Raw genomic sequence first — 23,448 nt, 5'->3', positions numbered from 1 at the left:
GAAATGCTGAGGGACATGAGTATTATCTAAATAATGTCTAAAAAAGGGTATACATTACATTTAAATAAGATCATCGATGAAGATAGACATCTAAATTAAATCCAGGGGAATTTTAAAGTGTGCAATCAATGTTTAATTAGAAATTCCAAGCTTTAATTTATGTTATCTTTGTTCCTGTCTTAAATTTGGATTTCAACAAACATGCATTTTCAAACTTACTTTTATCTCAAAAGTTTTTCTTTGGGATTTGCTAGATAAATCTGATGTCAAATTAGAACATCTTAGACAACACCGAGTGTTTAGATAGTTTTCATTTGCATGTATTTAAAACCACATTCTCATGTTCAATAAAGACATAAGAAACAATGTCAATTAAAAGCACTGACACTGAAAATCAGAGATGATCTGTTTGAAACCAAACTCAAATATAAAATATTTTTTAGAATAAAAATTGAACTCCCCAAACTCTTTGAAAAATGGACACACCATTAATATGCAATATGCATGACAGAGAGAGAATGGCAAACTCCGTTATATTTATTGGTGCAATTTTATAAATGCAAATATATTTGCACATTGATGCTAATCAACTTGAAGAGTTGTTTGTTTCAGGGACAGAATTCTCAGGAAGAGGTTTGATTTTGCTGTGACTTCAATGGAGAAGATACTCACAAAATGTTACATTTTTGAAGATTTTTTTCCAAATGAATCACTTTGCAAAACAGCCGTAAAGGTATTTTAAGTGCAGTTAGCAAGTTACTCCTTGTATAAAAGTGAGATCCTTGTAAAATCTCCAAATATTTTAGGCTACAGTAAAATTTAAATATGTCAGGTAGTGACTTAAAATGCCAATACGTAGTTATTATTTATAATAAAATAGAGAATTTAAATTTGATATCATTTAAAATTTAAAATATATGCTATTAGCTTCAGACCTCAATTTTCCATTATTATCTTCTATTAATTTCAGTGTTTTCCTGTGGGTCAGCGTATTCCAAAGTGTATTCTTGGTGACACTAGTAATGAAAAATATGCCACAAAAATGTTATTTATTAAATAAGTTTGATAAAAGCTATTAGGAATTATTCATAATTATTTTAGGTGTGATAATGACATACTTTTATTTAAAAAGGGTTGATCTTTTAGAGATGTGAGCTAAAGTATATATAAATAAAATGATGTAATTTCCAAAATTATTTCCACATATTTTGAAAGTGGAGAAAGACGGGGGGAGGGATGGGGCTAGGTTAGCCATGGGTTGATGTTACTCAGTTTAAGTGATGAATACATGGGGGTTCATTTTCCTATACAACCTACATTTGTGTGTATTTTGTATGTATTAGAAATTCTGCACAATAAAACATAAAAAACATTAAATAAATAAAATATGCATATCTCTTAAAAATTTTACAGTGCACATAAGTGCTATGAACAGTATTGGGTAAAAAATTCACTTGTTTATCTGGGCTCTTCCCAGACCTACTGATCATGGACTGTTCTTTTCAAGGAATATCTATTAATATCTCTCTTGCACACTTTGGGAACAGCTATACAACATCTACGTAGAACTAATGTTTTTTCACACGTCATCATCCTTGATAATTCTAGACTTCTAGCACAGGAAAAGTTTTATTTACATTGTTGAAATTTATTAAGATAAAAATAGAAAATTAAAAAAAGAATACTTTTGTTATTTCCAAATTCTGAGATGTTTGAGGTATATATAAGTAAAACATCTGATGAACTAACATCAAAAAATTTCATCAATTTATTATGTATATAAATATAATGGCAGAAGTAGTGTTAAAGGAAATGCAGTTTCAAAAGGAGTGAATAGTAATCCATATTTCAAAAGGTAAGGAATTTTTTTGGTTGACTATTAGCCATAAATCTAGCTACAAATGTTTAATAGTTAAATGGAAAATTTTTTTAAAAGAAACTACGTATCATTACCAACCTTAATAATTTTATTTTTATTATATTATATTTTTATCCTAAATTTCCATGAAATTTAAAAATCTGTTAAAATCTTATTTGAATACCCATAAATTATTTCTGACCCAGGAAAACCATATTAGCTAAAAATATTCCTCAAAATAATATTCTATCATTGCTAAATAAGATTTACATTTCTACATAAAATGCTTTATAATTTTGCATGTGTCAGAGTATAATTTTACCCTGTATAATTTTGCATTTTAGTTTCTAAATAAATTAAAGAATTTTATTATTTTTTTAAATGTTACCCATACCTTTTTAACTTTGTATCAAAGTAGAGACAGCCTATATTACTATTTATAGATATCCTTTCTTTCTAGCTTTTTTAGAGACTAGCAAACTTTTTATTGTTGACTTTTATAAAAATTCAAACAAGAACATTTGCATTAATTATAATATACTGCCAAAAATTGCATTAATTTCCATTGATGCCCATTAATTTGATAAATGTTTTGTCATTTGTACCATTTGCACTGTCAAAACAAGTTAATTATATCTTACTGACATTTTTGACAATTGCTTTAACTGTGGCAAAAAAAAAGTGTCTTATTTGCTTCAACAAAAATTCAATCTTGTCTATTGAAAACTTGAACTAAGCAAGAGAAGACTAGCACACGTCAGAAGTCTTGCAAGATCCACTTAGGATCAATGGTAAATGATGATTCCCCAGAACTCTTTAATAGCAGTGCTCATATTTTATAGTAGAAAATATTATGTACCTGCGTAATCTGTTCTTGCATAATGCCCATCTTCAGATTTAGTAGTTGTAGTTGTGTTATCTGTGTTAAAAAATTAACAGTGAAAGATTAACTCTTTCCTAGATATCCTTCTAACAGTATCGTCATTACAATTAAGAAATGTTCAACTATATTTCTAAGCAGTCTTTACACAAAGCAGATTTACAATGTCAATTTCTGTTTGAAAGTGAATAGTAGAAGGACATAAGCTTTCTAATAGAAGGATATAATAGAAGGATATAGGCTTTTAGGGCAAGGAGAAGGTTCACAATTATAACTCAGATAAGCTGGGTGAAAGAATAACAAATCAAAAACCAAAAAAATGTTTCTGAATAAGAAACAAAATAGAACATTCTAGTATATCCTGCTTATAAAAAGGTACTTGAATATTTCTATTGAGTCAATACCTAAAAATGGTGTGATTTGCTTTTGATTTCAAGATTGTCTAGTAAATCTTTAGATTCTTTGCTAAAAATGATTTTCACTTTCTTTTTTCCTTATGCAAAGAGTATATCTGCTGTCTTCTAAATATTGGCCTCTGTGTTGATGGCATTGTGAAGATACACTTCCATTATATGGAAAACAATATGGAGTGTTGCCAAAAGGCCCTCAAACTCATATAATCACCACAATTGCTACAGTAAAATTTACTGTCTATTGTAAATCAGAATTGTCTTTCAAAAATGAGGATACTGCCTAATAAGGAGTTATCGCCACTTTTCATTTCTACACAAAGACTAAAGACATTCTTTAAAATGAATTTTGGTGTGAACATTACCTTGACATCGGCCCAGCGACATGACTTCAATTTTCTCCTGTTTCTGGCATGATGCTTCTTTGATTTGACATGCATTATCATAAGATTTCCCATCAGAAGCACAGAGGGGATTGAAGTTGGTTTGAGAACAGTCAATGTTGCACACACACCTAAAGGAAGAGAGATATAAAAATGTGTACTATCAATAGTGTTGTTACCACATTATAAATAAAACACAAAGCGGAAGAATTGTGAAGTTGGCAAAATGCAAGTTGGCCAAATTGAATTTTATCCTTCCAGGGGAAGTTCCTTCACTCTCCTACCTGAGATGAAAAGAAACATAGAACTAATGAAAAATAATTCAAAACACTGAGCAATGGATAAAAATAAAAAGGGAAAACTCAGAAAATAATAATCAGTTGATCTCTGCCACTGGAACTTTTAAAACATGTACATAAACTTCCGTGCTGATGCCTGTAGAATTTGAATAGGCTGAAGTAGCCATGAAACTCTGCTTTACAATTTCCTTAAATGAAATCTTACTGTGTTACTTCTTTTCTCAGGATATTTGAGTGGTGAAAGCTTGAGGAAAATGATTCAGAGGACATTTAAGAGAAAGTACACACAGAGATTATTTGGAACGCAATCAGCAGTTAAATTTCTTCTGCACATGTGAGGATACACATAAGCTGTTCTAAACAGGAATCTTCAGTGGTCCTTAACATTTTGAGGAGATCCCCAAACCCTTTGAGAATCAAATAAAAGGTATGGATCTCTCCTCAGAAATACCTATACTCATATAAACAATTCTGCATAATATTTTAGGGGTTTCATGGGCCCCTTGAAGTCTGTCCCATGGAGTCCTTTCCCAGATACATACTCTTTCTATTTTCAGCTTTAAATAATTATGTTATCACTCATGATTTTAATATTTTTCTTAATAGAAATAAAAATTTGGTGAAAAATTTGGTGAATCAATGAAAATTAGGTCACCTGAATTAAGAGAATTAGACATTTTAAAACAAGCTTCTCATGATTTTTCCTATGTCCTTATAATTCTCTGTAATTTACAACGTACATTTGTCACTCAGAATATTGTGTTTATGTGTGCAAGTACGTTACTGCCTTAGAACATAAGCTCCTGTTTTAAATTTTTATTAATATTTATATTACTTTTCTAAATAGATTATATGCTTCTTGAAGCGATGACTCACACGTTTTAGTTCTGTATATCTACTTGGAGTTGAGCATAGGATATAATGATAACAAAAACAAGCAGCTGACTACCTGCTGGGTTCTGAACAGGCATTGCTTTCTTTAATCTTTGCAACAGTCATTTTACAGACCAATGGTATTACATAAGGTCAGAGAGCTAGTAAACTGTGGAACAAGGACCCCCCACAAGTGTGTTAAAGTAAAACATAACCCCTTTCCTCTTAACACAGGCTTTGTATTAGTTTCACGGAAAACTTTTAAACATAGCTATTTATAAGCAGGTTTCTGGGCCTCCGTAAATATGAGGGGAAAGCCTAGGATCCTATATTCTTAAGCAGTCAGACTGGCACCAGACTCACCTCCTGGGGATCACTGCTTGCTCAGTTTGTTGACTGAGTGAGAGAGGGTTTGTCTACAAACCAGGGCTTCTCAGAATGCAGTCTTTAAACCATCTGTATCAGAATTATCTAGCTCTCTGTTAAAAATGTTGGCAGATAATGTACTAATTCATTTAATATATTTTTTTTTTTTGGTAAGAGAATTGCTTTAGGAATACTTGGTTATTTTTAATATTTCAGTTATTTAGATACAAATAAGACAGATGGTAACCATCTCTGCATGTCTAAGTCACTAAGAGTGGTGTTTCTACCTTGGCGGTGATGGTGCTATATGATGACAGCTACTGGGATCACGACATTGCTTCCTTGGCTGATTCTTGGCATCTGAAAAATCTGAGATCAGGAGCTCTTACATGTTCAAAGAGCTTTCGGTTTTTTCCATAGAGGATTTGGAGAAGTGGCTTTGTAGTTCTGGCTTGTTCTCCTTAACCATTTGTAGTAAATAAAGAGGGGAGGGGACTGACTTTTTCATATTTTTAAAAAAGATCGCTTCATTTATGTTGAAGACAGTTTAGGTTTTGACTGTTGTTGTTTTAGACTCTAGAGACTATCTCCTTGAAAGACGCCAAAATAATTATCTGTTAGCAGCAGCAGAGCAGAGAGGAAGGTATGTGATAACCTCTGTCTGTTTAGAGTAAGTTAATACAAAATATCAAGGGCTTTTCAGGTTTCTCCAAATTGAATGCAAAGAAATTCAGGGATGCACACCATGTATAATCTTGAGAAAAAAATGGCAATTCAGCAGTCCATTTGATATCATAACAAAATGATGACATGAGAATAGAGATGGAAAGAGAAAATTTGGTTGAATTGAACTTGCCGGATTCAACGTTTCAGTGAAGAATTCACTTAATTAAGCCATAGCACCAAATTAAACAATTGTTCAGGATATCTTACGAGATCTTCCTTTTTCAATTGGCTATTTTTTTTTTTTTCAGTTTGACCGATCTGATCTTAGTCCCACAGACTTTTTGCTGCCGACACCTTCTTCCCATTCCTTTTCTAGCATTGCTCGTTCGGGGATCTCCTTTCAAGGTTTGTTTCTCCTTTGGAAATTCCTCACTCTTGCTGCCTCAAATAAAGCCTTTCAGGAAATAGCTATGAAAAAAAGTGTAGACATTTGGCATTTCTATTCTCATCTCAAAAGGGGACCTACATTCTTTCAGGTGAAAGAAAGAGTTTTTGCTTTAGGAAAATCATGGGTTATACTTATCTTTTTCTCTACTGCATAGTGTCATTATACCTTCCCCCTTCCTCCCTCTTCTTTGGGCCTTGCATATATTAAATAAATGCATGAGTATAATGAATTTGCTCATGAATTTCAGCAACAGTGGGAAACTGGAAATCTATGGAGAATATTTTTCTCTCTTTGAATAAGTGGAAGAGGCTTCACTGATTGCTGAAATGGCTTAAAAACTCCATCGCTCAGGGAAAGGGAAACTTTGGGACTGGCTTACAAAGACCTACCATTTGTACCTTTATAAAAAGCCAATGAACTCTGATTATATGATCATTGTTTACTATGTTTTTTGTATCTAAGTTTATTAGGGTTAATTAGTTAGAAAACCATGAAGGATTTCAGGACCATGGCCTCAAACTATAAGTCCATCTTGACTCTTCTCAGTAGTCACTGCATAATCTTTGTGTTCCTTGCCCCGCCCAGTACCTTTCACATGGGAAGCTTTCCATAACTATGGTTTCAGTACACACATAAATGAAACGAATGAATACAGTAACGTGATTTTATATTTTTAAAGAAAGGATAAAATTAATATAAATTCTCATCACTCTACTGCCATAAAAACAGACATAGGGAAGCTAAATAATTTTCTTGGCAAATAGTAAATGTCCTCACTGAGATCAAATGAATATTCAATTGCATTTGGGGATAATGATAATACTACTAGCTTATTTAACGATAGTGCCTGCCCCAGTATTATGTGCTTCATATGTTATTACTACTTTCATCCTTCTGTCTCTCTGAGGTAGTTACAATTACTATCTCCATCCTACAGATAAGAAAATGTAGGCTTTGGGAAGTCACACGGCTTGTAAGAGAAAAAACCTAATTTCAAATACAGGCAGTGTGATGCCAAAGCCTGCACTGTTCTACACTGTTCAGTACAATGAAACACAAGAAAGATCCAAATTCCTACTATTAAGTAATTAAAGGAATGCTTTGGATGAATAGGGCTTGAAAAAACAAGGCTATGTCTACGTTTGGAATATTCATCATGACTTTATGAATTTAAATCACATCGACTCAGTCTCTGTCTTCCCAAACAAGTGATCAGGCTTTTTAGTATCATAGGGTCATGGAGATATATCAGAGACTATTAGTTTTTAAAAATTCTGAACAACACCTGGTATTAGAATGAGTAACTAACACATATTAAATGAATCTGATTATTTAGGGCATCAATTGTTCAGAATATTTTATCCTTAATGAAACTGTGTATGAAGTTGGCTCCACATTAAAAACACACGCAGACAGTTAAGTATATACAAACACACTCCAACGGACTTTACTGAAATTACAAAATTGTAATGTTTTAGCACTAATGCCAAATCTCCGCTTCAAAACTTTTAAAGACTCTGGACGTTTTGGAAGTTCATATTCATTGGGCAGTGGGGTTTTGTGTGTTTATATGAGTGCATGAACTTGTGTATGTACATGTGGAGAGTGGACCCCCTCAACGCATGTACTGCATTGTTAATGTGCCTAGCTTTACTTTTCTGCAACTTTCTCAAGGGCAATGTGTCTTTTTTACCTTTGAATTCCTGGTACCTAGTACAATGCATCATAGCAAGTCTTTAATAACTGCTTGCTGAATTACTGAGACAATGGCAGGATGGAATTGGAAGAAAACGAAAACGGTCATTGTCTAGACATTAACACATAGGAGAGAGAATCAGTGATATATTCAGATAAACTCTCACCTAACTTTGTGCTACTTGGCACATGAAATCTCTAAGGAAGGAGAGGGACCTTGAAGAACTAAGGGTCACCTTCCTCCTTTTATTTGTGTTTACACAGACAAAGGAAACAGGACCCTCACTAGCCCTTAGCTGCCCCAATGGCATGAAAGTCCAATTACAAAAAGGAGATGTTTTCACCAGCCAGGTTACTACTTATATTCTGTGGTATTTGGGTGCAGTTTTTAAGAATGAATACAATTTGAATGTGGTAGTGACTTGTCAGTTTCGTGCTGTTTCAAACCATTGAAAAACACAAGGCTCTGATAAAAAGGTGACAGAATTATATAGTGTAATGGTAGAATGCAGGTCACTCTCTACTTTCACAGCATATGTAAATTAATCCAGGGTTTTTCTTTCTACAGAAATGAAATTTGAACATTTTAAAAACAGAAACTATCCCTTCTTCCCTGCGTTTGGCAAATAATTGCATTATTATTCATTCTGAGAGGAGTAACTAGTTAATTATAGCATGTCACAAGTATTTTATGTGAGCCAAGAATTTGTAAGGCTGAGGACTGCATGGATGCCTTTAAGGTTTTTTTGTGTTTTCTTTCCTTTTCTTCTTCTTTTTTTTTCAACCTATCTCAGTCTTTTGACACTTTGACACTGCGATTACATAGATCTCTTTTCCTCTAGGCTACAGAGAAAAAGAATCAGCCCTACTTGAAAATAATAATTTCAGGGGTCTCTATGTGGAAATACTCCCCTCTGAAAATCCTTCACAGAAAATTAACATTGACTGAAAACCTTAGCTCTCTGAATCGTAAGAAAGAAGAGAAACATCCAATAATTTTAAAAGACCACTTGATGGAGTGAATAATCTAAATGATAGGAAGTAAAAGGTGGTGCCTAAGACAACTCACATACATTTATAATTATCTCATGAATATTTTGGGGGGTTTGACATTAATTTAGTTCCCTGCCTTTCTTGAAATGCCTCTTCCAAGGATGTTCTGAAATGCGTTAAGTAAGCCTTTCTCGTGTATTTAAGAATGTCTCATCATCCACCAGAGTGTGAGGATGCAGACGCTGCCAGGTAGCAAATTACTTATTCATGTGTCTGGTTTGTGGCTGCCCTCTAATTTCACTAGATTTTGTTTCATCTATTAAACATGCCTGTCACTTATTTCTCTCCCAAGGTCCTTGATCTGGTGTCCATTCAGAATTTTGACCATACAACATTCCTAATCAGTTTTAAAGCACTCAGTTGCATTGCAGCAATGGTGGCTCTCGGGGTTGTTTTGGACCTTGACAGATTTGTTTCCTTGGAGCTTGTCTGTCTCTAAGGTTACGATGCAGATCCCCTTCTGGCCCGACCAGTAAATGAGGCCAGAGCCACTGTCAGTGTTCTCCGTCAGAACTGTAATGGTTGAGCTGCATTATATTAGTAACAGTAAAAACAGTATGTACCTTTCACTCAAGACTCCTGTGATACTTTAAACCCATTTACTCATTAATTTTCATGTCACTGCTTTTGATGGAACTTGATTATAAGTGTTTTTACCTGTAAAGAAACTACAATTCAGGAACCACTGAGTTGTGGGGAAAAAATAAGGTAAGACATGTGAAACTTCATTGAAAAGTTAAACCCTCTATATAAAGGATGGAAACGTGTTGACTAAGATGAGGAAATCTCCCACATTGTTACTCAGGTGACATATGTGAGCGTGGGCCAATGCCTTTTTTTTTTTTATTTGAGAAAGGCAATCCTTTTTGTTTTGATACCTAGGAGGAAGGAGCAAAGGCCTTCTACAGACATGTAACCCAGGATTACAGTGAGGGGGACCAGGATCCTCTTGTACATGGAAAAAGTTCAGTTGCTATTAATATCTATCTTTTTATAATGATTAAAGCATAGAAATTGGCCTATTAGATGGGAAGGATTGAGAAAAAGTCTAGAACTACAGATAGCCAGTCAATGGGTGTCTGACTGAAGGGAAACTAAGCTGAGTAACCCTTCCCCTAGGTGATGTCAGAACTTTCAAAACCAGAATCGCATATTTAACAGGAGGAACAATTCCTCGGATACGGACTGACGGCTATATATTGAAATAATGTCTAAAAATAATAAAGGTAGGTGGGAATGAGACTAGAGTTTGGAATTTTTTATCAAATAGACCTGTGTTTAATTGAGGCTTGATCACTTACTAGTTGTATGGCATTGGACTAGTTAATTAACTTCCCCAAACCTACGAAAATGGTTTATAAATGTACATAAACTGCTTAACACTGTTTCTAGAAGTTGTAATTACCTAGTAAATATTGGTCATCATTAACTTTTGGCTTAGTGGTTTCCAATCCTGGATGCAGATCAAAACCTCTTGTGGGATATTTTAACCTTGGGTGCCAACCCAAAGATTCTCACTTAGGAGGTCTGGTATGAGGTCAAGGTAACTGCAGTTGTCAGAAATGCTACAGGTGATTCTGATGTGCAGCTGTGATGAGTTGCAATCATAGTGAATACTCATTCTTACCCTCTAAGACTAAGAGATTTTCCAAATTTAGTGTATGCAAGATTTGCCATGAGAAATTCTGATGCAATACATCTGGGATGGGACTCAGAAATCAGCATTTTAAGGAAGTTCCTTAGCTCTTTCTAAGGCAGATAGCTTGCATAGCCTATTGAGATATCTCAGCCACACCCTTTTTCTCTTTCTCTTTTATTCCATTATAAGGAGTTTAATATTCTTGTTTAATGTACATGCTTAAGTGACATGCATTCCTCCACATGCTTCAGTTGGTATGTGTGTAGTTTCAGGTAACAGGGGCAGGTGATTAAATGCACTGATTCAAAAACACTAATGGTAGAGCTGTCAGAAGAACTGACTCACCAAGTGAAACCAAGATGGAGTAGTGAGAAAGGAGATGAAATTCTGAAAACCCCTGTGCCAGGCACTTAGCTCCAACTTCCACACAACTTCCAAGTTTAATGCTCACACAGTAGGGAGGAAAACGTGGAAACTGAACTATCTCAAAAGGTGGGTGGCACGTAACAGAATTGTGATGGAGTGAATGACATGGGGAAATGTGTGGAGGCAGACCGTGCACCAGGTGCTGGGGAACAGGAATAAATCCAACCGACTGAAATGAACTCCTCCCAGTAAAAGTGGCAGAGTCCAGCACTCTATAGACAGATTATAAAGGGCCTCAATTCCAGTCCAAAGAGTGACCTTTATCTTCCAGGCAATGGGGATTCCAGAAAGCTTTCTGAGCGCAGGGTGATGAGAAGGTCAATGTGATGAAAGGTGTGCTTTAGGAAGATTAACTGGCCATGGAGTGCGGGCAGGGGGACTAGTCACCAGACTATCGCCATCAGCTAGAGGGACTAGCACGGAAAGCTCAGGAGTGAGGCAGTCACAGGAAGTAAGAATCGATGGGGCTTAGTGTCTTGATACTTAAGGCATATTATAGCAAAGCACTAAGGTAAAAAAAAACCATCACCCCATGCATTTCCTGCTCTACCCTTTCCTGCTTTCCACCCCCCCGACCCGTGTTCTGTTCCAAATCGGAAACTTAGGAGAAGATCAGCCAGGCTCAGGGAGGCAGCTGCGTGTGGGACTCAGGAAGGCATTCTTTCCTCTCCTGGTAAGGAGAATTTTCCTTCTTTGCTACCGGGAAAGAGGCAAACAGGGTTCTATCATAATGAAGATATCATGTAAGCACTCTTAATTGCGGTTCAGAGAATTACTCCTTGTATTAACATATACCCTGCCTGATTCCAGGTCTGATTGAAGAGGACTGTGGCAGTAGGTAAGTATTAATGCCACTGCCTTAGACAGCAAACAAGGCTCTCTCTGAGGCTGCGAGTGCTCCCACGCCCCTCTTCAGTATATAGGATGTAGCTGAAGCAGGAGGTAACTTGTGATCCATTTTCATGTATCACAGTTGCATTTTTCTCAGGATTTTTTCCTTTTTGAAGCAGCTGCATTTACATCTTAAGATAATCAGAGTAAACAATTCTTCTTACTCATATACATTTTAAAAAGTATCTTGAAGCAAAAAAAAAAAAAAAATCCCTCATTAGCATCACATGTGTGCTCTTGCTCATTAAGCTGGAAAATATATTCCATAACCAAGGATGACTCTGGTTACTAAGAAGCGTGGTTCCTCTGACTAGATGGGTCTTAGTACAGGACGAAGTCAGAAAGCATGAAAACCCCAGAATCAAAAGTTGGAAGGAAAAACAATATAATGAAAAAAAATCACATTTGAACAACGTGGTAGACTGAATTCCCACTCACTCCTTTCTGTCACGATACATGTTGAGTGTTTTAGCACCTTCCTTTAGGACCAGCTGCGGGGTTCCCACACCCACCTCAGCCAGTGGGGCGGCTTCATGTTTATATTTTACAAACTGGCCCTCTGGTATGCTTTTCATTTGCCAAAGGACTTTCAGGAGTAAATATACATGAACATCATTACAATGTAGATTCTCCAGAAAGCTGCAATTTGGTATCACGCCCTTGGATTTTACCCATGAGGCATAAGAAACAGTAAATGAAAAACAGCTCTGCATTGTGGTAAAATTGTTAGTTTGAAGACATTGTCCATTACATTGTTCAGGTGGTTTTCATTTGTCTGTTTAATTTTTATCTATTTTCCTATAAGGACACATGATAATTCTTTTCAAAGGAAGAAAGGTAGTCTTACTTGATGATCTAACATATCTCCTTGGCTCTCAGGGAGCTAAGAGCAGTAAGTGAGTGTGTGTGTGTGTCTATAAATGATGGGTGATAAATGGGAACAATAAAATATCTACTCAACAAATTTCAATAAATTTTATTGATCACATTTCCTACCTTATGCGATATAGAGGTGACATTTGTATACTTGTAGTGTTTCCTCATGAAATTAATTCTCAGTGTTTTTGTAACATGTTTTTTTCCAGACTGATGTCCACAAAAGTTTATGTTGTTAAAATTGAGTATAAAAATAACGTGTTGATTAAATTATGCTGGCATGAACTAACTATATTCATAATTAAAACTTGTATCAAATGATCTCCCTTTATGATTACATCATTCTTTATCTTTTACTTATTAATTTTGGGGTCAATTTAATTTAAATTTGCTTTAAAAATAATTTTTAATACATATTATAACATGCTATCATAAATTCCATTATTTGAATAATGAAAAATATAATTAAAATATTCATAAGGATGCTATGCACCAATCCTGGAAAGAGAAGGTGGAAAATATGATTCCTTAAAGACGATGCCTTTAACTTTATCTGTAATGTTATGTTCCCGAAGATCAAAAGCAAATATGGTAAAATGTTTGTTAAAACAGTGGTGAATGCATGTGTTATATTTTTTGATAGTTTCAAAATATAATTAAAAGTAAAAATATTAGATTTGACATTTTGCTTAAATGTCAAGCTTAGTAAATATTTTTTGCATTGATTTAGATCTAGATAATTTATTTCTAAACTGTTTAAACCACATTTGAAAAAAATAATATGATGGAGAAATTCCAGTAGGATAAAATGTGTCTTTGTAAATAACAACTGTTAAGATTGAGCTTATTATGGCTGTATAAAAATGACTTTCAAGCAGAGTTTGTTATATGAAGGGAATCATCTCCATCCTTCTCTCTCTCTCTCTCTCTCTCTCTCTCTCATCATCTTACTTGTTCATCCACTGAAATGTTAAACTTGCAAACACATGGTGGCATTTTAGTTTACAGGCCAAGCCAGCGTTCTTCATTGACTTCCTGCAGTGTTGCTGGTGAGTTTTGATGCTCTGAAACAGGGCTGTATGGCAGTGTTGGCAGCCAGAAATAGTTGTGAGCTATTCTGAAACTCTTGGGATGAAGGACTTTAAGTAGAAATGTTTGAACATTTTGCCTTGAAATAGGAATGCTTTAGAGTTTCTCAAACATATTAAGCTTTAAAAGGTAAAAATTTACAGGATGTGTGAATACCTCCTTGCTGCAAACTCCAGGTAAGGTCCTCTTGTTAAAGGTGTTTGGAGGGCTGCAACTATTACTGCTGCTTTTTTTTTTTTCGTTTTTTGTTTTTGTTTGTTTGTCTGTCTTTTATTCCTAGGCATATGCATTTTCATTTATCATGGATCTCACTGAATTCAGTCTAACCCCATATGTGTAGTTGAACATCTACTTGGCACCAGGTACTGGGCTAAATATCAGAGACACCAAGATGGCCAATGTGATCCCAGCTGGCAACAGAGATCACAGTAAAAAGAGGAAAAAAAGTATCCATAAAACAGCGTCATCAGAGTTGGCATGAACGATGTATTTTGAAAGCACTGAGGAGAAACAATGATTTCTACCTGGAGGATCTTGAAAGGTTTCACAGAGACCGTGATGCTTGAACCAGAACTTTAAGGAAGAGCAGAATTTTAACAGGTGGTTTCCATGGTGACTTGTAGCAAGAGAACTTCTAAATCCTTTATTGCACTGACGATACCTCCATAACAATATCATCTCTCATTCTCTTCCCTCTGTTGAAACTCTCTCCTGTGTGTTCATGATAAAACATTTTTCTTCTTCCCTAAAACTCATGTCTTGTGTCACGTGAGAAATGACAGCATATGCCTCCTGTTTGGGACCCAGAGCCATAGAGGCTTCTCCAAATCAGGTCAGGTCATTGAAGGAAACTTGCACCAGGAGTCAGGACTCTGGTTTGGGCATTCTTGCTCTCTAGCTGCTGGGTATCTGGCCACAGGATACTGGAGGCCAAGCTGACCAAATAAGATGATGTCTAGGATGGTCAGTTCTAAAATTCTGATACTTTGTTTCCTTATATTCATATTACCTATTACTTCTGTTTATCTAGCACATCCTCATTTTCCTACCATCTTCCCAGTTTTTGCAGCTTCTTCTCTGTTAAAGCCTCTACTCAATGAATTTGGCACTCTCTCCTGCACTCCCTGGTGCCTAGCTCAGCGACTTGCAAATAGTAGATGTTCTACATATAATTGTTGAATGAATGAATGAATGGATGAATGAGGATTCCTGTTTGATTTTGCAACATTTCCTTAATGTCCTTCTAATTGGTGAATTACTCAGTGATCGCTAACTGATCAGGGCTCCAACCATGCTCTGTGTCATCTGAGAGTGCTTCCTTCCTGGGGCTGCTGCTTCCTCTACTAGGTTGCTGGCTGTTTCATCATCTGTAGCCTTACTCACTTGCTCTCCATCCTGTCCTGTGTCACATGTCCCAGTTTAGTGGAAAGAGCATGGACTTTTGGATATTGTTATTAGGGTCTCAGCCAGTTAGCTGTACCTAATAAATGCTTGTTGAATGAACAACAGGCTTGAGGTAAAATCTTTTGTAAAAAATTTATTTTATTGAAGTATAGTTGATTTACAATGTTGTGTTAATTTCTGTTGTATAGCAAATGATTTGGTTATACATATATATACATTCTTTTTCATATTCTTATCCATTATGGCTTATCACAGGATACTGAATATAGTTCCCTGCACTATACAGTAGGACCTTATTATTTATCCATTTTCTATATAATAGTTTGTATCTGCTAATTGCAAACTCCCAATCCATCCCTTCCTTTCCCCGCTCTTGGCAACCACAAGTCTGTTCTCCATGTCTGTGAGTCTATTTCTGTTCTGTAGATAAGTTCATTTGTGTCATATTTTAGATTCCATATACAAGTGATATCATGTGTTATTTGTCTTTCTCTTTCTGACTTCACTTAATATGATAATCTTTATGTCCATCCATGTTGCTGCAAATGGCATTTTTTCATTCTTTTTTTATGACTGAGTAATATTCCACTGTATATATGCATCACATCTTCTTTATCCATTCCTCTGTTGATGGACATTTAAGTTGCTTCTGTGTTTTGGCTACAGTAAATAGTGCTGCAATGAACATTGGGGTGCATGTGTCTTTTCGAATTATAGTTTTCTCTGGATATATGCCCAGGAGTGGGATTGCAGGATCATATGCCACTGAGTTAAAAATCTTAGTTTTGCAAGTTACTTGACTGATTCCTAAAATGTGGAAAATAACTCCTAGTTCATAATAACACCTACCTCTAAAGGCTGTCTGAGGGTATGAGTGGAGAATAAATGAAAATAACTTCACATGGATATTTGGTGCATAGCAGGTTCTGTTGCTTCCTGTGCTCATGAAGAATTCATTCTTCATCTTGTATTAAATTGGTCTAGTCCATTCCAGGCTGGCCATCACTACATTACCTCTCCACCTACACCTAATTAATCAACTGCAAATAAGCTTTGATCAACTGGATAAAAGAACTATTTGCCATGCATATTTATCTAAAATCTATAATTGAGTTTTTTTCTGCCATGTTTGGAAGTACAAGACTAACGTTTCACTTTTTTTTTTTTATGCTTAAAAAAAGAAACTGTTAGCAGATAACATCTCCAGTATATTCTGTTTTAAAGATGAGATAGTTGGCATTGTCCTATAGATTTTTAATAATTTTTAACTTCATGTAATTTTCAAAATATAGAAACCATTAGCTTATTTATCTGCTTTTCCAGAAGTATTACACATTGTTGGAAATTCTAAGAATATTATCATACTGAGTAATGTTAAAAATGAGTTCATTCACTCCTACTCCCATTTTTTCTAGTCCTTGTTATCTCTGTCCTTCACTTCTTCCTGACCTTTCTTTCTGTATTGCTCTCTCTCTCTTTAAATACTTAAGCCAAATATACAATCTAAGTACTGTGGACAAAAAACATTACCTGCCATTTCAGTAATCCAACAATGTTGCCTGCCATTCCGATAAACAACTAATGTTGTCACCATCAAGCCATCAGCCACTGCAGCTGCCCCGACTGGTGCGCCCTGACTGGAATTCAGGGTGGAGAGAAACAAGATACTGGCCCTAGATGGTTAAGATGCATCTCAAAAGAATAATTTCAGTAAAGCCAGACTCTTGCATCTTCCCATACATAGAAAGCCACTACAGTCATTAACTTGAGATGGCTGGGTTTTTGTTTGTTTGTTTGCTTTTTGTTTTTTGGTGATCGGCAGTAATCTTTTAATGTTTTTTCTTTCAGCAAAAACTCCTATGTTTCCTGGCTCTTCCCTTGCCTCTTTGGAACCATTCCTCAGAGTGATCTGAGAGGCTTATTCTGGGCCACAGTCCTCAGTAAGGCCACCGAATAACACACAATTCTCCACTTTCAGGTTGTGCATTCTTTTCAGCCGACAGTACTTAGGAGAAGAATTCCCTGCCATTCATGGAGCTTACCATTTAGCAGAGAAGCTGGCTATTTAGGACATGGAAAGGTTCAAAATTCTTGAGGAAAATGCAGAAAAACATTTTTTTAATATATTGTGTATAAGGTGTACTTATGTGCAGAGACAGTATACGAAATGAGAGATGAATCTACTTGTACTCTCAAACACAGTAGGAACAAACTCAATTTATAGATTTTAGATAAATGTACATGTTGCAACATGCATAAAGCCACATTGAATTCTTCTGCTTTCATTTATCTTTTCATGCTAGAGTTATTTGCTAACAGTGTTATTCTTTTTATTCTAATTAAAATGTCCGCATTTCTGTTCTTAAGCATGGCTGTGCAAAATGGTCCTGCTCTTGGCTTCATCTCAGAAGGTTTTTTAAGCTGCATAATCAAACGTGGACTTTTCTTTCAGTAATAGTAAGTGGCCACTACAGGAACACATTATGTTTTGTAAAAAAATTATTTTGAACTTTTCTAAGAGGAAAAATCATTTTCATGAAACTAACAAGTTACTGACTATAACAAATACTGTGGCTAAGTTATCTGAAACTTGGAAATATTTTTATTTTAACTCTATTGTGACTATATATTATATACAGTCTATATTAGGGATTTAATTTATCCTTACCCATTCTATGAATCCCTTTCATAAGTTGTCAGTCTTCTATCTTAAGCAATGATCTTAAGATCATTGGATGATAACTTCTGTTTATGCCACCAAATAACATGTATTCTATACATTTCTTACTCACAAGTGATCTACTGAGATTTGACAGTTGTCAGGCAGGCAGACTTGGGGCTTGCTGAGATCATGATCAGACTCATATCAAGGCACCAAAGAGACCAATGCCAGCAAACCATACAGGATGCTTTCATTACTCATCCAGATGTTGTATCAGTCAGGGGGCCCTTGAACATGAATTGGGGTTTAAGCTCTATTTTCCCTGATAACATGCTAGCCCTAAATAAGTAAACTGGTCGGTTCTTAAATTTAGGGTTTTTCTAAAACAAAAAATTGTTTTTAAATGTAAAGTTCTAATCAAAAGTAACAATATAGGGGCTTCCCAGGTGGTGCATTGGTTAAGAATCCTCCTGCCAATGTAGGGGACACACGTTCAAGCTCTGTTCCGGGAAGATCCCACATGCCATGGAGCAAACTAAGCCTGTGTGCCACAACTACTGAGCCTGCACTCTAGAGCCCACAAGCACAACTATTGAGCCCGTGTGCCACAGCTACTGAAGCCTGCACGCCTAGAGCCTGTGCTCCGCAACAAGAGAAGCCACGGTAATGAGAAGCACCGCAACAAAGAGTAGTCCCCACTCTCTGCAACTAAAGAAAGCCCTTGTGCAGGAACAAAGACCCAACACAGCCAATAAAAAAATAAATAGCAAATAAATAAATAAATAAATTTTTTAAAAAAAGTAACAATATAATTAAAAATATATTTATATCTGGAAAGAACTGAGGTGACTTTAGCTTTGTATTCATACTCATATAGGTCAGAGAGTAACTTGGATCATAAGAGATTTAAAACATTATACTGAGAAAAATTTTCAGTATATAAATTGGAAAGACAAAGTATAGAAAAATCAGTAAAAGTAGATAGAAATGAAAAATTCTCTTCTCTGACGTAGAAAAAAATAGAGGCTAATCCAGAATTAGGACACTAAAATGCTAGGAATTAAAAAACAGCTAAAGATGAGTATACGTATATTCTACATCACCAGGGAGATGAACAAGCCTCTGAATTGCTCTCTCTGTTTCTACTCTGCCTCCCTAGAGTCAGTTCACAGAACGGCCAGGGTGATGCTTTAAAAATGTAAACAAGATCAAATCATTTCCTTGCTCAAAACCCAGCAAAGTCTTCCCACGGACCGTAGAATAAATTCAACGGTTCTTACCATGGTTTATGAGGCCCTACATGATCTGGCCCTTGGCTACCTATTCAATTTCATTTCCTATCAGTCTTTTCTGCCCTTTCCATGCTCCAACCACACTGGACTTTCTACTCTTCTGTGGACACATCAAATATGCTTGTGCCACCAGGATTTTTCACTTACTGTTCCCTCTGTCTGGAGTGCTCTTAAATCAGATATTTGCATGACTCAGATATGACCTTTTCAGAGGAGCCTTCCCCGACTACCCTATCAAAATCAGCACTTCCATTTCTGAATCCTGACATTATATCACATACTTGATTTTTTAAAATTGTCTGTTTTCTCCACTTCAATACATGCTGCGTGTAGAAAGAGACTTTGTTCTGTACATTGTTATATTCTTCAGGCCTAGAACAATATCTGGCACCTAATAAACACTAAATACATATTTGTTGAATACATGAGTAAATAAATGAGTATATTTCTGACTTAAAAATATGCTTATATTTTAGTGGTTTAGACCAAGTTTTGATTTGAATTCTATAGTTAATTGATGAATTCGTATTATTTTGCTTCAGTTCTCAAGAAAAGCATTTCTTCATTCTTTTGTACAACAAATTTTTATTAGTTTTTGTTAAATGCTTAGCTTGTAGTGGATATGCAATAAATACTTTGCTGAATAAATGAAGTGCTTACCATGTACAAGTTATTAGACATTTTGGTATTTAATTACCAAAAAGAAAATGGACCAAATCACCCTGTTAGATGGACTAGATTATTTTAAACATGATGATGGATTTTGTGTCCCAAGGATTAGTGTCCGATAATCAGTATGAATGGTGAAAGTCCCCACAGTTTGACAGTCCCTGGCTACATGCAGTGTATACAATTTGCCTTTTCATTATCTATGTACATTTAGGGCATTGAAATCCATATTACATCATTTCAATCTTTTTTTTTTCCCACTGAGATGCTCAAAATTGTTTAGACTTCCTATCTGTCAGAATCTTCTTATTCTGAACAAAATCTCAATCAGTTTTGTTTCTTGTAATGATTATTTAATTTGTACCAACCTTTGATATTACTATCCTTTATATCACCCATCCTTCAAAATATGAGTCAGTGTTTACTGCAGAGGTAGAAAATGATTGAAATTTACTGTCTGCTGTAAGCCTTTGCCAATCAAGCAGTTTCTTCACCTTTAAGCAATTCAGTGTGTCTAATTTAAGTAATTTGATCATTTGATCATTCTGATCTGACTTCCAATTATACTTGTATCAACAGATCTATTTCATTTCAAAGATGCAGCAGCAGCTACTGAAAACTGAATAGATGGGCCTGTACAGGTTGAAAGTGCTTTCTGTAGATTCAAATATTTAGATAGAACAAGGAGAAAAATGTGTATCAATTTATGGCTTATATTATATGCAGCTATTACTAAATCATGAATTGGAATCAGAAGACATGTTAAATATTGCATACACATTTTGGAGTGAAAGATTTTCGCCTTTTCCCAGGCATTGTTTTTATTTTGACTATGGTTTCTGAAGACCACTAGTCAGAGGGTATGCTCTGCAGTATGTGTGGGTAATAAGGAAAGCAAAGCAGACAGCAGCTCCCTTTGCTTAGCAAGATTTCTTAGGCAGCAGTTCTCTTTTGCTTTCCTGATACATATGCTGTGCACGGGCAGACAGCGTGCTGTTAGAGTGGTGGTTACTTAATATTAGGGACTGGACTATATGTTGCTCTATAAAGTTTTCCCTACAAAAATGATTTATAAAAATTAAATCTAAAATTTATAGCTGTGACTTGTCATTGGAATGTTTTTGTTGACAGAGGGACATTAAAATGGTTGCATGGGATTCTTGAGGCTGTCACTGATGCTTTCTTTGCCAAGCTGGTAAGGACTAAAATGGTTATAGGGTTTTAGATGCTAATTCTGAACTTGTTCCATTTGGCTACATATTCTGCAATATGTGTGCCCCTTTGAAAGAATTTATGTTTAAAGACCAAAACGGTGGTTAAATTGCACAATTTGTAGTCTGTTTTTTAAAGGCTAAAAAATGATCATCCTTTGGTCATATTTTTAGATAGCAGAAAACACAAGCCTGTTAAATATCATACACTTTGAAGGAATCGTATTCAAAAATCTGCACTAAATAAAAGGACTACTGTATTTTTAAAAGAATAGTGTATATGCAGAAAACAATGGTGTTCACTTAATAAGCAGCTCAAACCTTTTGAACAATAAGTGTGACATTTAGAAGACAGCTCCTTTCTATGAGAAGGTACACACCATTTTACTTGGTATCATATTCAAGAAAGTGGAACCAGAGCTGTCAGTTAGCTTGAGAGACTCGGGTCCGTCCTCTTTCCCTCAAAGCATAATGCCAGTGTCACAAAATGTTGCTGTTGTCTCACTATATCATAACACAGTGCCACAGTTCAAGCAATCACCGTGTCAGCCTAACCTAACTGCAGTGCATGCTTGCCGAGATAATGAAAAGTTTCACAGGACAAGACACTGAAAATGAATGTCGGCTAAATATAAGGACTGTAAGAAATGAGCCAATATATCTATACCAGGCCTTGAGTCACACAGGAAAATACTCACTTTTAACCTATAAATTCTAAAGACTACTTTAAATGGAGAGTGATGATGCTACCAATTTTTGAAATGGTGGCCATATCATAAGAAAGAACGTACGCATGGACCAAAGATGACAGAATTGAGATATGCTTCAATTAACTCTGTTAGAAAAAAATTATTAGACATATACAGAGGTATCAGGCTACAGAGAAGTGAATGGGATGACTCTCATTTCCATTCAGCCTAGTCTAATTACCTAGTGAACCCCATATCTACCTTTGTTTATTAACAATTCATAATTAGATTATATTGGTTAAGGGTCATTTACTCTTGGAATCACTTTGAACAGTGCAGTTTGACCATGGTAACCCAAAACTCTTCGGTAACTATCTGCGTATGGCAGTCAATCAAATAACTAACATCATTTTACTCCCCTGCCTCATCAGCTGAGCCGTGAACCGTGAGACCCTAAAACTGCCTCCTAGCCCGAGACCCTGCTCGCAATCCATGAAATATACCTAGGACCCTGTGAGTGCATCTCAGAGTCTTTCCTACTTCCCCCCATGTTCTTTTACAAGCTAGTTATTAGAAGTCTAGTGAAATTGGGACATTTCTCTTTTTCAGCCAATGAAAGAGATTCAGAGTCCAAAAGGTGCTTTCCTCAACTGGAGGGAGAAAAAAAGACACTAAGTTACATTTTCTTTAACATTCCTAAATATTACATCTTCCACATAAGTGACAATAAAGCAGCATGGCAAAAAGCTCTGAAGAAATGACAAAAGGCAGAATTTTGGTGTACTCGTTCATTCAGTCTTTTACTCAGTAGACCTGTGCTGAACGTGTAACGTGTGGAAGCACTGGTTTTGGGATACAAAGGTGAATAGGATACTACCTAGAGAGAAGAGCAAGGGACAAATATTAATCACAAAGTGCTGATTTAGATGCAGAGGCAAGGCTGAGAGGTTAATTGAGCTTGGGCACGGTGGAGTGTCCAGGCTTCTTAAAGGAGGAATGAAGGTTGAGTAGGACATGGTCAGGCACAGATGTGAGAGACAAATCTTCAAGCAGGAGGAAAGAGTTTGTGCCCAAGAGCAAAGGCATGAAGCCTTGGTCAAGGAGCTGCAGGGGCTTAGTAGACCTGGAGGTCCCGGTGTGCCAGAAAAGGAGTACAGTGAGGCTGAAGAGGTAGTGGGGCCAGATCCTGAGGCAGATCTGTGACCTGCTAAGGACACAGAACTTTGCTGTGATGGCTCAGACAGCTGTGAAGAATGGAAGCAGAAGAGTAACGAGTAATGGAAATGGACTGGAAAGACTGGGACCGGAAGCAGGGAGGTCAGTTCAAAGGCCATGTATCATACAGAGGAGAAATGATGAGGCCTCAGTGACCTGATTACACCTGTTAGAGCATTCGCTCTGTTGACCGCTCTTTGCCTCTTTTCACTTTTCGTGTTAGCATCCTTCCCTGGTTTCTCTCATACTTCTCTGGCTCCCCTTCTCAGCCTATTCAACGTCCCTTTCTTTCTCTCTCACGTTCTACAAGTTGATGCTCTTCAAAGCTGTCCTAATTTCCCCTTTCTTCTCTCTTTAAAGTCTTTCTCTAGGCAATCTCTTCTACTCAGTCTGACAAGTTCAAATTTGTTTTTCCAGCCTAGCATCCACTAGAATTCAAAGGCTAGAATCCAAC

General features: G+C 36.0%; 1 protein-coding gene across 2 annotated transcripts in view; it reads right to left on the bottom strand.

Moving 5' to 3' along the window:
- The window catches only part of TMEFF2 (transmembrane protein with EGF like and two follistatin like domains 2), a 240,125-nt gene that overhangs the window by 61,038 nt on the left and 155,639 nt on the right, over positions 1–23,448 (bottom strand). For both annotated transcript variants that reach the window (XM_057745707.1, XM_057745708.1), the window contains exons 6-7: positions 3,514–3,662; positions 2,718–2,777 (exon numbers count right to left, since the gene is read on the bottom strand). In XM_057745707.1, the coding sequence (XP_057601690.1) occupies positions 2,718–2,777; positions 3,514–3,662 (209 nt within the window). The remainder of the gene's footprint in view (positions 1–2,717; positions 2,778–3,513; positions 3,663–23,448) is intronic.

Source organism: Hippopotamus amphibius, chromosome 8 (genome assembly GCF_030028045.1).
Source record: "Hippopotamus amphibius kiboko isolate mHipAmp2 chromosome 8, mHipAmp2.hap2, whole genome shotgun sequence".
Classification (NCBI taxonomy): domain Eukaryota; kingdom Metazoa; phylum Chordata; class Mammalia; order Artiodactyla; family Hippopotamidae; genus Hippopotamus; species Hippopotamus amphibius.
The sequence above is the reverse complement of the archived record's forward strand: the minus strand, read 5'-3'. Positions and strand labels throughout refer to the sequence as shown.